The sequence below is a fragment of the Cyrtonyx montezumae genome, unplaced genomic scaffold (assembly GCF_038088225.1).
Source record: "Cyrtonyx montezumae isolate F1298 unplaced genomic scaffold, pur_monq_1.0 scaffold_33, whole genome shotgun sequence".
Classification (NCBI taxonomy): Eukaryota; Metazoa; Chordata; class Aves; order Galliformes; family Odontophoridae; genus Cyrtonyx; species Cyrtonyx montezumae.
This window is the reverse complement of record NW_027072038.1, coordinates 1,181,575-1,192,827: the sequence shown is the minus strand read 5'-3', so window position 1 is coordinate 1,192,827 and position 11,253 is coordinate 1,181,575. Positions and strand designations below refer to the sequence as shown.

The window sequence follows — 11,253 nt, the reverse complement described above, 5'->3', positions numbered from 1 at the left end:
ACACCCCCGACCCGCTGTCACACAGCGCGGTGTCACCACCCGCGTGGCTTCTCCCCGCGCGGTGTCGCCCTCTCGACGCCCCCACGACGCAGTGCCCCCCCCCCCCGTGTCCCGCTCTCTGCTCGGCGCGCGGCTGCCCACGCCTGGAAGGGGGGGAGAGGAGGGGTTGGGGGAGGGGCCGGGGGGGCGGGGCCGCGCATACAGATGAGCCCTCGGCCCCATTGTGCGCGGCGGCGCGGGTTCGGCTCGGCTCGGCCCAGTTCGGCTCGGCCCGGCTCGGCCCCGCCCCGCGCCCCCCCCTCCCCCCTTCCCCCCCCTCCCCCCCTCCCCAGGGCCGCACTATGGAGCCGGGGCCGCGCGCGGGCTGAAAATCCCGCGCAGCTTCCGCGCAGCCGCGCGCGCACGGCGCCGCCAGGGCCATCTTGGGCCGCTCGGCACGGTGAGAGCGGGGCCGGGGCCGGGGGGGCCGCGGGGACCCCGTGGGGAGAGGAGGGGGGGTGGGGGGCGTACGGTGTCGGGGGGGATGCGCGCAGGGCGCGCCGATCCGCGCTGCGGCTGAAAATACCTCGACCCCCCCCCGAGTGGGATCGTCGGCGTTCGCCGGGTGGAGGACCCCCTCCCCGGCCGCGTCGGGATGCGAGGATGGATTCGGGGGTGTCCCACGGGCCCCCCCCCCCCGGCCCCGCTGACAGCGCGGCGCGCGCAGCCGCCCCCATCTCAGCACCCCCGCGCGGGGCCGGGGGGGAACCGAAAGCGTCGCGCTGCGCTCGGGTGGGAGGGGGGGGGGGGGTTGGGAAATACCCGGGGGGAGGAATGGGGCCCCCCCCACCCCGGGGGGGGGCGGGGGAAGTCCCCGCGGGTTCCCCCGCCCCGCTGTCAGCGATGGGAGGAGGGGAGGTGGGGGGGGGGATTGGTTGCCGCGTCCCCAGGGGTGACCCGAGCGGTGACAGCGGAAGGGGCGCCGTCCCCCGTGGGGGTGACCCTGGGATGGGGTTTGTGCCGCCCCCGGCCCAGCGCTGTCCCGCAGCCCCGTGGGGGTCGCGTTGAGCCCCTCCCGCGTGGCAGTGGGGCAGGCGCGTGCCGGCGGTGCCGTGCCATGCCGGGCAGGACGCCAAGTCCCAGTGCCGGGAGGGGGGGGGGGAGGGGGGGCTGTGCCCACGGGAGCTCCGCACCGGAGGGCGGGGGGGGGGGGGGGGAGGGGGGCAGTGCCCCGCAGTTCGCCCGGTGCCCACTTCCTGTCCCCCCCCCGCCCCCCCCGCAGCCCCGGTGACGGTGACGCCGTCCCGCAGCGCCCACTGCGGCGCCCGATGAACTCCATGAACCCCATGAAACCGTCGCTGCCGCCCACACCGCACGGGTGAGTGCCGCCCCACGGCCACCCCACAACCACCGCCCGGTGCGTGCCATCTTCCCCTGTCCGTGTCCCCCCCCCCCCACCCCAACCCCCCCCCAACCCCTTCCCCTAATTAAGTTGTTTTTCTTTCTAGTGATGGTTCATTTGCATATGAGGCTGTTCCCTGGCAACCGAGCACCAATCAGCCGGCGGGATCCCTCTCCGTGGTAACCACCGTCTGGGGTGTCAGCAACACCTCCCAGAGCCAGGTACCCTGACGCCCTGCCCCCCCCCCCAGAGGTCCTGGCAGTACTGGGGAGGGGCTGCCCTGTGAGGGTGGGGCTGGGTGGGGAGGAGCTTCCCGGAGGGGGTGGGGTCAACTGGCACGGGTGGGGCTTTGTGGGGGGCTCTTACGTGTTGGGTGGGGCGACCCCATTGAGACCAGACCCCACTGACCCCCACTGAGCTCCCATTGATGCTGAGACCCCGCTGACTTAACGTTGGTGCCCACTGAGGCCCCGCTGCCTGACTCTTGAAATCCACTGAGAACCCATTAAACTCCACTGCGATCCCACTGACCGTACACTGATCCCTTACTGAGATCCTACTGACGGTCCCTGAGACCCCACTGACCCTGAGACCCCACTGACCCTGAGACCCCACTGACCGTCTCTTAGACCCACTGAGACTCCGCTGACTGACAGTGAGATCCTATCAACTGCCCACTGAGATCCATTGAGCCCCCACTGAGATCCCATTGGCCTTTCACTGACCCCTCACTGAGACCCCACTGGCACTCACTGAGACCCTACTGACTGTCCACTGACACTCAGACCCCGCTGATAACCACTGAGACCCCACTGACCCCTACTGAGATCCCATCGACCATCCACTGACACCCGGTGAGTTCCCATTGGCTTTAAACCTACTGAGACCCCAACGAGTGTGAGATCCCATTGACCCCCATTGAGATCCCATTGACCATCCATTGATACTAGGACCCCACTGACCCCCCACTGAGACCCTGTTGACGCCCAGTGAGTTCCTACTGATTGTTCATTGACCCCCATTGAGATCCCATTGACTTCCATTGACCCCCATTGAGATCCCATTGACTTCCATTGACCCCCATTGAGATCCCATTGACTTCCATTGACCCCCACTGAGATCCCATTGACTTCCATTGACCCCCATTGAGATCCCATTGACCATCCATTGATACTAGGACCCCACTGACCCCCACTGAGATCCCACTGACTTTCCTCTGACCCCCACTGAGACCCTGTTAACACCCAATGAGTTCCTATTGACTGTTCATCGACCCCCACTGAGATCCCATTGACTCCACTGACCACCACTATGACCCCATTGACCATCTGTTGACACTGAGACCCCATTGATCCCCACTGAGATCCCACTGACCCCCACTCGGACCCCACTGACCGACCACACACACTCAAAGCACTGAGCCCCCCGGCGTTGCCCGCTCCCGCCACGCAGTTGGCGGAGTCAGCAGCTCCCCGTGCCCCTCCCCGACCCCACATCCCCCCGCAGGTTTTCGGCAGCCCCATGGGCCCCGGGAGCGGCAGCTCCAGCACCCCGCTGCTGCCCGGCGTGGCGGGTGCCGGTTCAGGGATGAGCTCTCCGCAGTTCCTGGCGCAGCCGCCCTTTGCCGAGTCGGCTCCCACCAAGGGCTACGTGCAGCAGGGCGTCTACAGCCGCGGCTCCTACCCCGGCGGGCCCGGCTTCGCCCCCAGGTAATGCCGGCGCGGCACGGCGCGGTGACGCCTGGCACGGCCACGGGGCGCCCACCTCCACCGTCTGTGCTCCGCAGCTACACGGGCAGCCCTGGCGCCATGGGGCTCCCGGCACACGCCGCCCGCCCGCCTCCCACTGCCGACTTCACCCAAGCAGCCGCCGCAGCCGCTGTGGCCGCCGCTGCCGCCACCGCCACCGCCACGGCCACGGCCACGGTGGCAGCGCTGCAGGAGAAGCAGAGCCAGGAGCTGAGCCAGTACGGCGCGGTAAGGGCAGCGACGCGGGGCAAGGGCGGTGGCACGTGGGGGTGGGGGGGGCACAGCACCGACCGCTGTTTCTGCTCCGCAGATGGGAGCGGGGCAGCCCTTCGGCAGCCAGTTCCTGCCCCACGCCGCGCCGCGCGGCCCCGCCGGCCTCAGCCCCGGCGGCATGGCGAGCGTCATGGCCCCCATGGGCGTGGGGCCCGCGCGGGCGCCCGGCGTGGGCGCCCTGTATGGCACACAGCGGCTGCCCCAGCACGCCTACCCTGGGCCCCCCCCCGGGCAGCAGCTCCCGCGGCACAGCGTCAAGCGCGCGTACGCCGGCGAGGTGAGTGCGGCACCGCGGCTGCGGGGCGGCCGGCGGCACCGTGCTGCCGGGGCTGTGCTGACCGTGTGCCCGCAGGGGTACCCGGCGCAGCAGTACCTGCAGGGCGGGCAGTACCCCCCCAGCGCTCCCCAGTCCTCAGCGCCGTCCCCGTCCTACCCCGGGCACAGGATGCAGCCGGGCATGGGCCAGTACCTCTCTGCTGCGGGCGGCAGCGGGGCGTACTATAAGGTACGGGAGGGTGTGGCGGGCGTGGGGTGGGCGCTGTGGGGCGTGCGGTGCTGACCTTGGGGTGTCCCCACCCCCGCAGGCGGCCGAGCAGTTCAACGGACAGGGCGGCAGCTTCGGCTCCTACAGCCAGGCGGCCGTCAGTGGGGTGAGTGCCGGCACTGCGGGAGCTGTGGGGCTGCCGGCACCGCCGCACGGTGACAGTGACGGTGGTGGTGTCCCCACAGCCGGGGCGGGCGGTCCCGGGGTATCCCAGCTCTCCCATTCCCGGGAATCCCACACCACCCATGACGCCAGGGAGCGGGATGGCACCCTACATGTCCCCGGGCCAGGATGTCAAGGCACCCTTCCTGCCCGACGTGAAGCCTGGCATGGCTGCCCTGCATCCCTCCCCCTCAGGTAGGAGCTGTTGGGGGTCCTCTGTGGCGTTGCCCCTTTAAGGGCTCGGTGCTGCAGGGGGTGGGCGGGGCTTTGGCTCGAGGGGGTGTGACTACGGGGAGGGGGTGTGGCCTGGGGTGAGGCTCGTGTGAGCTGTCCAATGAGAGCTTGGGCGTGGCCATGAATGGGGCGTGGCCATCGGTGTGGGTGGGGCTTGGTGTAGGGTGGGGCATTGGGGGAGGGGCTTTCAAGGGGGGTGGGGGCAGCTAGTGTGGGGGGGGCAGGGCCTCGTGGGCAGTTCTTCAGCGTGGGGTGGGTCGACTCCCACTGAGACCCCACTGAGCACTCATTGACCTCCACGGAGATCCCACTGAGACCCTGCTGACACCCACCAAACCCCTTCTGCCCATCCACTGCCACCCGCTGCCACCCCACTGATACTCCACGGCACCCACTGATCCCCCGTGGATGTCCACCCAAGGTCCCTGGCCACCCCATGATGTCCCCTGCCCACCCCCCGTCCCTGCAGGGCCGCCCGTGGGTGAGGAGCTGCGCCTGACCTTCCCCGTGCGCGATGGCGTGGTGCTGGAGCCCTTCCGCCTGCAGCACAACCTGGCTGTCAGCAACCACGTCTTCCAGCTACGCGACTCCGTCTACAAGACGCTGATGATGAGGTCAGGGCAGTGCCACGGGGGTGGCGGGGGGGGGGAGGGTAAGCTGCCCCCCCCCCCAATCTCCCCGTGCCCACCCTGCTGCCCCCCAGGCCCGACCTGGAGCTGCAGTTCAAGTGCTACCACCACGAGGACCGACAGATGAACACCAACTGGCCGGCCTCGGTGCAGGTCAGCGTCAACGCCACGCCGCTCACCATCGAGCGCGGCGACAACAAGACCTCCCACAAACCACTGTACCTGAAGCACGTCTGCCAGCCCGGCCGCAACACCATCCAGATCACTGTCACCGCCTGCTGCTGCGTGAGCGGGGCCGTGGGGCGGGCGGGGGGCTGCCGTGGGGTGGGGGGCTGCGGCTCACCCCGCTGTCGCCCCGCAGTCGCATCTCTTCGTGCTGCAGTTGGTGCACCGGCCCTCGGTGCGCTCGGTCCTGCAGGGTCTCATCAAGAAGCGGCTGCTGCCCGCAGAGCACTGCATCACCAAAAGTGAGTGCTGGGCTGGGGGGAGGGGGGCGTGGGGATGGCGGCCCCCTCCTCACCCCGCGTCTCACCCCTTTCCCAAAGTTAAGAGGAACTTCAGCAGCGGGACCATCCCGGGCACCCCGGGGCCCAACGGGGAGGATGGGGTGGAGCAGACGGCCATCAAGGTGTCCCTCAAGTGCCCCATCACCTTCCGCCGCATCCAGCTGCCCGCCCGGGGGCACGACTGCCGCCACATCCAGGTGGGTGCTGAGGGGGTGGGACAGGGTGGGACGGGAGCCCCGGTGGGCGCCGGCTCAACCCCGTCTGTCCTGCAGTGCTTCGACCTGGAGTCCTACCTGCAGCTCAACTGCGAGCGGGGCACGTGGCGGTGTCCTGTGTGCAAGTGAGTGTGACCCTGTGGGACTGGGGTGTCCCCGTGGGGTTGTGCCTCAGCGTCCCTGGGTGTCTGTCCTGTGGTGGTCCGGTGGAGCTGTGCCTCGGTGCCCGTGCAGGGTCACTCCTTGGTGCCCACACAGAGCTGTGCTTCTGCGTCCCCACGAGGACATCCCTTGTTCCTCAGTGTCCCCACGGAGCTGTGTCCCTTCAGCATCCCCATGGAGGCATGCCCCTGTGTTCCCATGGGGATAAAACCACGTGTCCTTCAGTGACCCCACGTAGCTGTCCCCATTAAGGAGACATCTCTTGATGTCCCTTGGCGTCCCCACGGAGCTGTAACCCCGTGAGGTTGTCCCTTGGCATCTTTCAGTGTCCTCATGGGGATGTCCCTTGGCGTCCCTCTGCCTGTTTTAAGTTGTCCTATGGGTGTCCCTTGGCATCTTGTGCTCTCATTGACCCGCGCCTCAGCGTCCCCACGGGGATGTCCCCCGGTGTCCCAGCAGAGCTGTGCTATGGTGTCTTCATGGGGCCATTGCTCGGTGTCTGCATGGGGCCGTCCCTTGGTGTCCCTCAACGTCTCTGCTTCTACCCAGGGGGCTGTCCCCTGCCATCCCCTCACCACTGTGCCTCCCGCAGTAAGACAGCGCTGCTGGAAGGGCTGGAGGTGGACCAGTACATGCTGGGCATCCTGATCTACATCCAGAGGTGAGTGCTGCTGCCCCCTGCCCCCGCGTGGCTGTGCCGCCCCGTGCCATGCCCTCTGCCTGCAGCTCGGACTACGAGGAGATCACCATCGACCCGACGTGCAGCTGGAAGCCAGTGCCCGTGAAACCCGACGTGCACATCAAGGAGGAGGCGGACGGGCCGGCTCTGAAGCGCTGCCGCACCGCCAGCCCCGCGCACATGGTGCTGCCCAACATCATGGAGATGATCGCGGCGCTGGGGCCCGGCTCCTCGCCCTTCGCCGCCCCGACAGCTGAGTATGGGGCACAGGGTGAGCAGGGCGGTGTGCCCCCTTATCCCCCCACCCCCATCCCCCCCCCGCCCTCGGTGCCCATGGCCGTGCTCACCCCGTTTCTCCCGCAGGCTCCGCGTTCCCGGCCCCCACGGTGTACCCTGAACCGTTCCCCCCCGCCGCCCCCGGCACACCGACACTCGGGGACTTCGCCCCACCCGCCTCCTTCCCACCCGAGCTGCTGCCCCCCGACAAGCCGCCCGCCGCCCCCCTGCCCGGACAGGTCATTGACGGGGGGGGGAGGAGGAGGAGGAGGGGGTGGTGGTGGGGTGCTGAAGGCCGCTGTCCCCGCAGCTGCCTCCCGCCGGCAGGATGGAGCCCCCCCACGCTGCCGGTCTGCACGCCATGGGCAGCCTGGCCCAGCACCGCGCCGTGCCCCCCCCCCGGCCCCCGCCAGGCAGCGCCGGCCCCGATGTCACCTTCAGTGCTGCCACGGGGAGTGGGGATGGGACAGAGCCTGCGCTGGATGTGAGTACTCGGGGGGTCCCTCAGTGTCCTCTCAGGGCTGTGCTGTAATGTCCCTCCGCGTCCCCATGGAGGTGTTCCTCAGTGCCCCCCAGGATCCCTATGGAGCATCACGACGTGGGGCTCCACGTGTCCCCATGGAGCTGTGCCTTTGTGTCCCTCAGTGCCCCCCCCCCCCCTTAGGGCTGTCCCTCAGTGCCCCCCCCCGTGTCCCCGTGGGGCCCCTCGTGGTTCCCCGGTGTGCCCACTGTGCCTCGTGCCCCTCAGCGCCCCTTGGTGTCCTATGGGGATGTGCCGTGGTGTGACACGTGCTGTCCTTTGGGTCACCCCGGGGACGCCCCTGGGTTTGTTGGGGTGGTTTGTGGGGGGGAGCTGTGTGGGGGGGGGCTCGATGGGAGGGGTTTATCAGTGGTTTCAGGGGGGGTTGTGGTTGCGCTGCCCCACCTCTGCCCCCCCCCCCCCAGCTGCTGCCCGAGCTGACCAACCCCGAGGAGCTGCTGTCCTACCTGGGCCCCCCCGATCTGCCCAGCAGCACCAACGACGATCTGCTCGCCCTCTTCGAGAGCAACTGAGCCCCCTCCCACCCCGGCCCCGGGGGGCAGCGGGCGGCCCCACGGACGGCCCCGGCCCACAGAAGTGCAGCGCTGTACATATGTACAAACACTACCGCCCCGCTCCATTAAAGCCTTTCTCTCCCGTGGGCTTCACGCGTGTCCATGCCCCGCGTGGGGAGGGGTCTGGTAAAGTTCGGGGGGGTGGGGGGGGCTGATGGCAGGGTGCGGGCTGGGCTCGGGGGCGCGCACACCCCCTCCCCACCTCCACGTGCGCGTTCCCGCCGCTCACATCCTCCCCCCCCCGCCTCGCGCATGCGCGCCACGCCCTGCCCCGCACCCGCCGCAGCCCGCGCGCGCCCGGCCCCGCCCCGCCCCTCCCCGCCCGCCACCCCCTCCCCTCTTTTTCATTCTCCTTTCCCCCCTTCCCTTCACGCGCTCCCATTGGCCCTCGCCCCCGTCGCTCCGTGACGCGTCGCGCAGTGATTGGTCGCCGCGCTACGGGAGGCGGGCGGCGCGCCCCATATATAACGGCGTCGAGCAGGCGCTCTCTTTCCGCTGCGCCGCGCTGTCCGAGCCGCTCTGTGTCGCCGCCGCCCTCCGTTACCCGCGCCGCCATGGCCAATCCCGTCGTGTTCTTCGACATCGCCGCCAACGGCGAACCCCTGGGCCGCGTCACCTTCGAGGTGGGCGCTGTGGGGACCGGGGGTTGGGGTATGAGGGAGGGAGGGGGGGATGGGCTGCGTGGGGGCGGCTCCACGTGGCCGGGGCGCCCCTCGGGGCCGGGGCGGGGAGCGCCGCGCGGGGAACAAAGGAGGGAGATGGGGGGGGGAGGGGGGGGCGGGCAGTGCTGTGGGGCCGCGCCGCAACGCGCGCCGCCGCCATTTTGTGAGCGGGGCCGCCGCACACCCCCCCCCCCCCCCCCCTTCCCCCATCCATTCTTGGGGGGGCAGCGCCCTGAGGCTCCGCCACGTGGGGGTGGGGGGGTGGGGGGTTACGGTACGGAGAAGCGTGGTCTCCTATCAGCCGGGGTTTGGGGCGGGGGGGGCGGTGGCGTGGGGGCTTTGAGGGTTGGGATGGTGCGGTGGGGTTTCGATCGCGGAGGTCGGGATTTGGGGGTTCGGTGTTGGGATTTGGGATCGTGGTTTTGTGGGGGGGGGGGGGGGTCACGTGGGTTCGGGGGTTTTGTGGGGTTCGGGTTTGGCGCTCGGCTGTGGGGTTCCCACAGGGCTGTGTTTTGGGTTGGGGCGTCACCGCGGGGCTTTGCCGCCTGGGTTTGGGGTGTTGCAGTAGGGTCCGGTTGGGGTGTGAGGGTCTGCTGAGGTTTGGGTTTGTTTTCAGGTCGTGGTGCATCGCTGGGGCTGGGGGTTGGGGTGGAGGGGGGGGTGTCTGGGGTTGAGATTGGGATCATATGTGGGTTTTGGGGTCAGGAATCCAGGTGTGGGGTCAGCTGTGGGTCTGAGGGTCGGTGCCAGCCCGGCGTTCCCCCATAGCACATAGCAGGGCTGGTTGGGATGCCGCCCTCGTGACGGCGCAGTTTCCAGATGCCGCAGAGCTGCCGGCACGCAGCGGCCGGGGGGGGGGGGGGTGAGCAGTGCCGCAGCCCCCCCCCCCGTGATGATGACCTCGTCTCTCTTTGCAGCTCTTCGCTGACAAGGTGCCCATAACTGCAGGTGGGTTTAGGGCAGCGGGGCTGCTCCCCTTGTGTCGCTGGGCTGTGCTCACCCTTCTTTCTCTGCTCAATAGAGAACTTCCGTGCGCTGAGCACCGGTGAGAAAGGATTTGGCTACAAGGGCTCCTGCTTCCACCGGATCATCCCTGGCTTCATGTGTCAGGTGTGTAATGGTGCCCAGAGCTCCCCTAGGGGGGACCCAGTGTCCTCTCCCTGCTGATACGGTGCATCGCTTCCCACGTGGCCGTGGCGATGCCATAACCAGAAATAATATATATTCTTTAGGGCGGTGACTTCACGCGCCACAATGGCACCGGAGGCAAATCCATTTATGGGGAGAAGTTCGCGGATGAGAACTTCATCTTGAAGCACACGGGGCCTGGCATCCTGTCCATGGCCAACGCCGGCCCCAACACGAACGGCTCCCAGTTCTTCATCTGCACTGCCAAGACCGAGTGGTGAGCGCGGGGGGAGGGGGGGCAGCCTCATGCTGTGACCTGGGGGGGAGGCGGTGGTTCCCCCCCCACACACACAACCTGCACTTCTCCACAGGTTGGATGGCAAGCACGTTGTCTTCGGCCGCGTCAAGGAGGGGATGAACGTGGTGGAGGCCATGGAGCGCTGCGGCTCCAAAGACGGCAAGACGAGCAAGCAGATCACCATTTCCAACTGTGGGCAGCTCTCATAAACCCTGCGTCTTAACGCCTGACATTCCACCTGCAGCCCGGGCAGCTCGCCTGGTGCAGCCCCCCCCTTCCCCTCATGCTCCTTCCTGACTTACTGCTGCGTTTCTACTGGGTCTCGCCGCATGTGCACAGTCCAGCCGGACTGCAGAGTTATGTTTATGAGTCTAAATAAAACGAGTTAAACCACCGTGTGCTGTTCTTCTCATTGCTGGCGGGGGGGGGGGGCACAGAGTGGGAGTCCCCGTCGCACTGGGCCCCCCTTCCTGCTGGCCTCTGGTGTGAGCTGGCACGATGCTCAGTAGGGGCTGCTGCCTCCTGAGCTGTGCCCTCAGGTGGTGAGGGATCCCCCCAGGGTTGTGGGGGTTGCAGTAACGCCTGCACCTCTGTAACGGAAAACTGATGTGCTGCTCTGGAGCTCCCGCTCATGGGATGTGTACAGTAAGGGTGGGGAGTGGAGGCTGAGGGAGTTGGTCCCCAGCCTCAATTTGAGGGGGGGGAGAATGGAACGTGTATCTGCCCCACGAATAGGCACGGGGGTGTGCTCCTTTCTTTAGGATGTGGGGAGGTCCTCGGCTCTGCCTGCAGCGCGGGGCGGGGTCTGCGTCTGGGAGGACGTGGAGATGTCTGCATGCCCTGGGGGGCTCCCAGTAACCCCAGTCCAGGGAGCTCCGGCAGAACTCCAGTGCTCCCAGCTTGGGCAGTGCCCTGCCCGGGACCCCCGCCCGAGGTTTGGCGAAGTGTCGCCCCCAGCAGGGCCCCGGCGCGCCCTGCACCACGTACGGCAGGTGCGGGAACGGCGCTGCGCTGCTCGGCGCGGCATGGCACGGCGCTGCTCAGCACGGCATGGAACGGCGCTGCTCAGCACGGCATGGCACGGCGCGGCATGGCACGGCGCTGCTCAGCACGGCATGGCACGGCGCTGCTCAGCACGGCATGGCACGGCGCGGCATGGCACGGCGCTGCTCAGCACGGCATGGCACGGCGCGGCATGGCGCGGCGCTGCCCGGAACTCGCGTTCCCCGGAACCTCTCAGCGCGGCGCAGTTCCCCGCGGG

General features: G+C 68.6%; 2 protein-coding genes across 2 annotated transcripts; both read left to right on the top strand.

Annotated features, from left to right (window-relative positions):
* The first annotated feature begins 369 nt into the window (after positions 1 to 369).
* ZMIZ2 (zinc finger MIZ-type containing 2) lies at positions 370 to 7,992 on the top strand. The gene is made up of 19 exons (XM_065745018.1): positions 370 to 439; positions 1,262 to 1,357; positions 1,488 to 1,602; positions 2,888 to 3,090; positions 3,168 to 3,357; positions 3,440 to 3,679; positions 3,755 to 3,907; positions 3,987 to 4,052; positions 4,132 to 4,303; positions 4,812 to 4,956; positions 5,046 to 5,256; positions 5,333 to 5,438; positions 5,517 to 5,674; positions 5,750 to 5,817; positions 6,447 to 6,515; positions 6,581 to 6,804; positions 6,897 to 7,048; positions 7,120 to 7,293; positions 7,755 to 7,992. The coding sequence occupies exons 2-19, from the start codon at positions 1,308 to 1,310 to the stop codon at positions 7,860 to 7,862; spliced, it is 2,604 nt and encodes an 867-aa protein (XP_065601090.1). The 5' UTR covers positions 370 to 439; positions 1,262 to 1,307; the 3' UTR covers positions 7,863 to 7,992.
* Positions 7,993 to 8,394: 402 nt separating this feature from the next.
* On the top strand, positions 8,395 to 10,387 carry PPIA (peptidylprolyl isomerase A). The gene is made up of 5 exons (XM_065745033.1): positions 8,395 to 8,527; positions 9,484 to 9,514; positions 9,588 to 9,676; positions 9,799 to 9,971; positions 10,066 to 10,387. The coding sequence occupies exons 1-5, from the start codon at positions 8,459 to 8,461 to the stop codon at positions 10,199 to 10,201; spliced, it is 498 nt and encodes a 165-aa protein (XP_065601105.1). The 5' UTR covers positions 8,395 to 8,458; the 3' UTR covers positions 10,202 to 10,387.
* Positions 10,388 to 11,253: the final 866 nt, after the last annotated feature.

What these genes read in the sequence shown, in the direction of transcription:
- ZMIZ2 (XM_065745018.1), top strand. Translation starts at nt 1,308, where the DNA reads ATGAACTCCATGAACCCCATGAAACCGTCGCTGCCGCCCACACCGCAC. An exon ending in AGCTGAGCCAGTACGGCGCG is followed by an intron (nt 3,358 to 3,439) that starts GTAAGGGCAGCG and finishes TCTGCTCCGCAG; the next exon opens with ATGGGAGCGGGGCAGCCCTT. An exon ending in CCGCCCCCCTGCCCGGACAG is followed by an intron (nt 7,049 to 7,119) that starts GTCATTGACGGG and finishes CTGTCCCCGCAG; the next exon opens with CTGCCTCCCGCCGGCAGGAT.
- PPIA (XM_065745033.1), top strand. Translation starts at nt 8,459, where the DNA reads ATGGCCAATCCCGTCGTGTTCTTCGACATCGCCGCCAACGGCGAACCC. An exon ending in TGGGCCGCGTCACCTTCGAG is followed by an intron (nt 8,528 to 9,483) that starts GTGGGCGCTGTG and finishes CTCTCTTTGCAG; the next exon opens with CTCTTCGCTGACAAGGTGCC. An exon ending in TGCACTGCCAAGACCGAGTG is followed by an intron (nt 9,972 to 10,065) that starts GTGAGCGCGGGG and finishes ACTTCTCCACAG; the next exon opens with GTTGGATGGCAAGCACGTTG.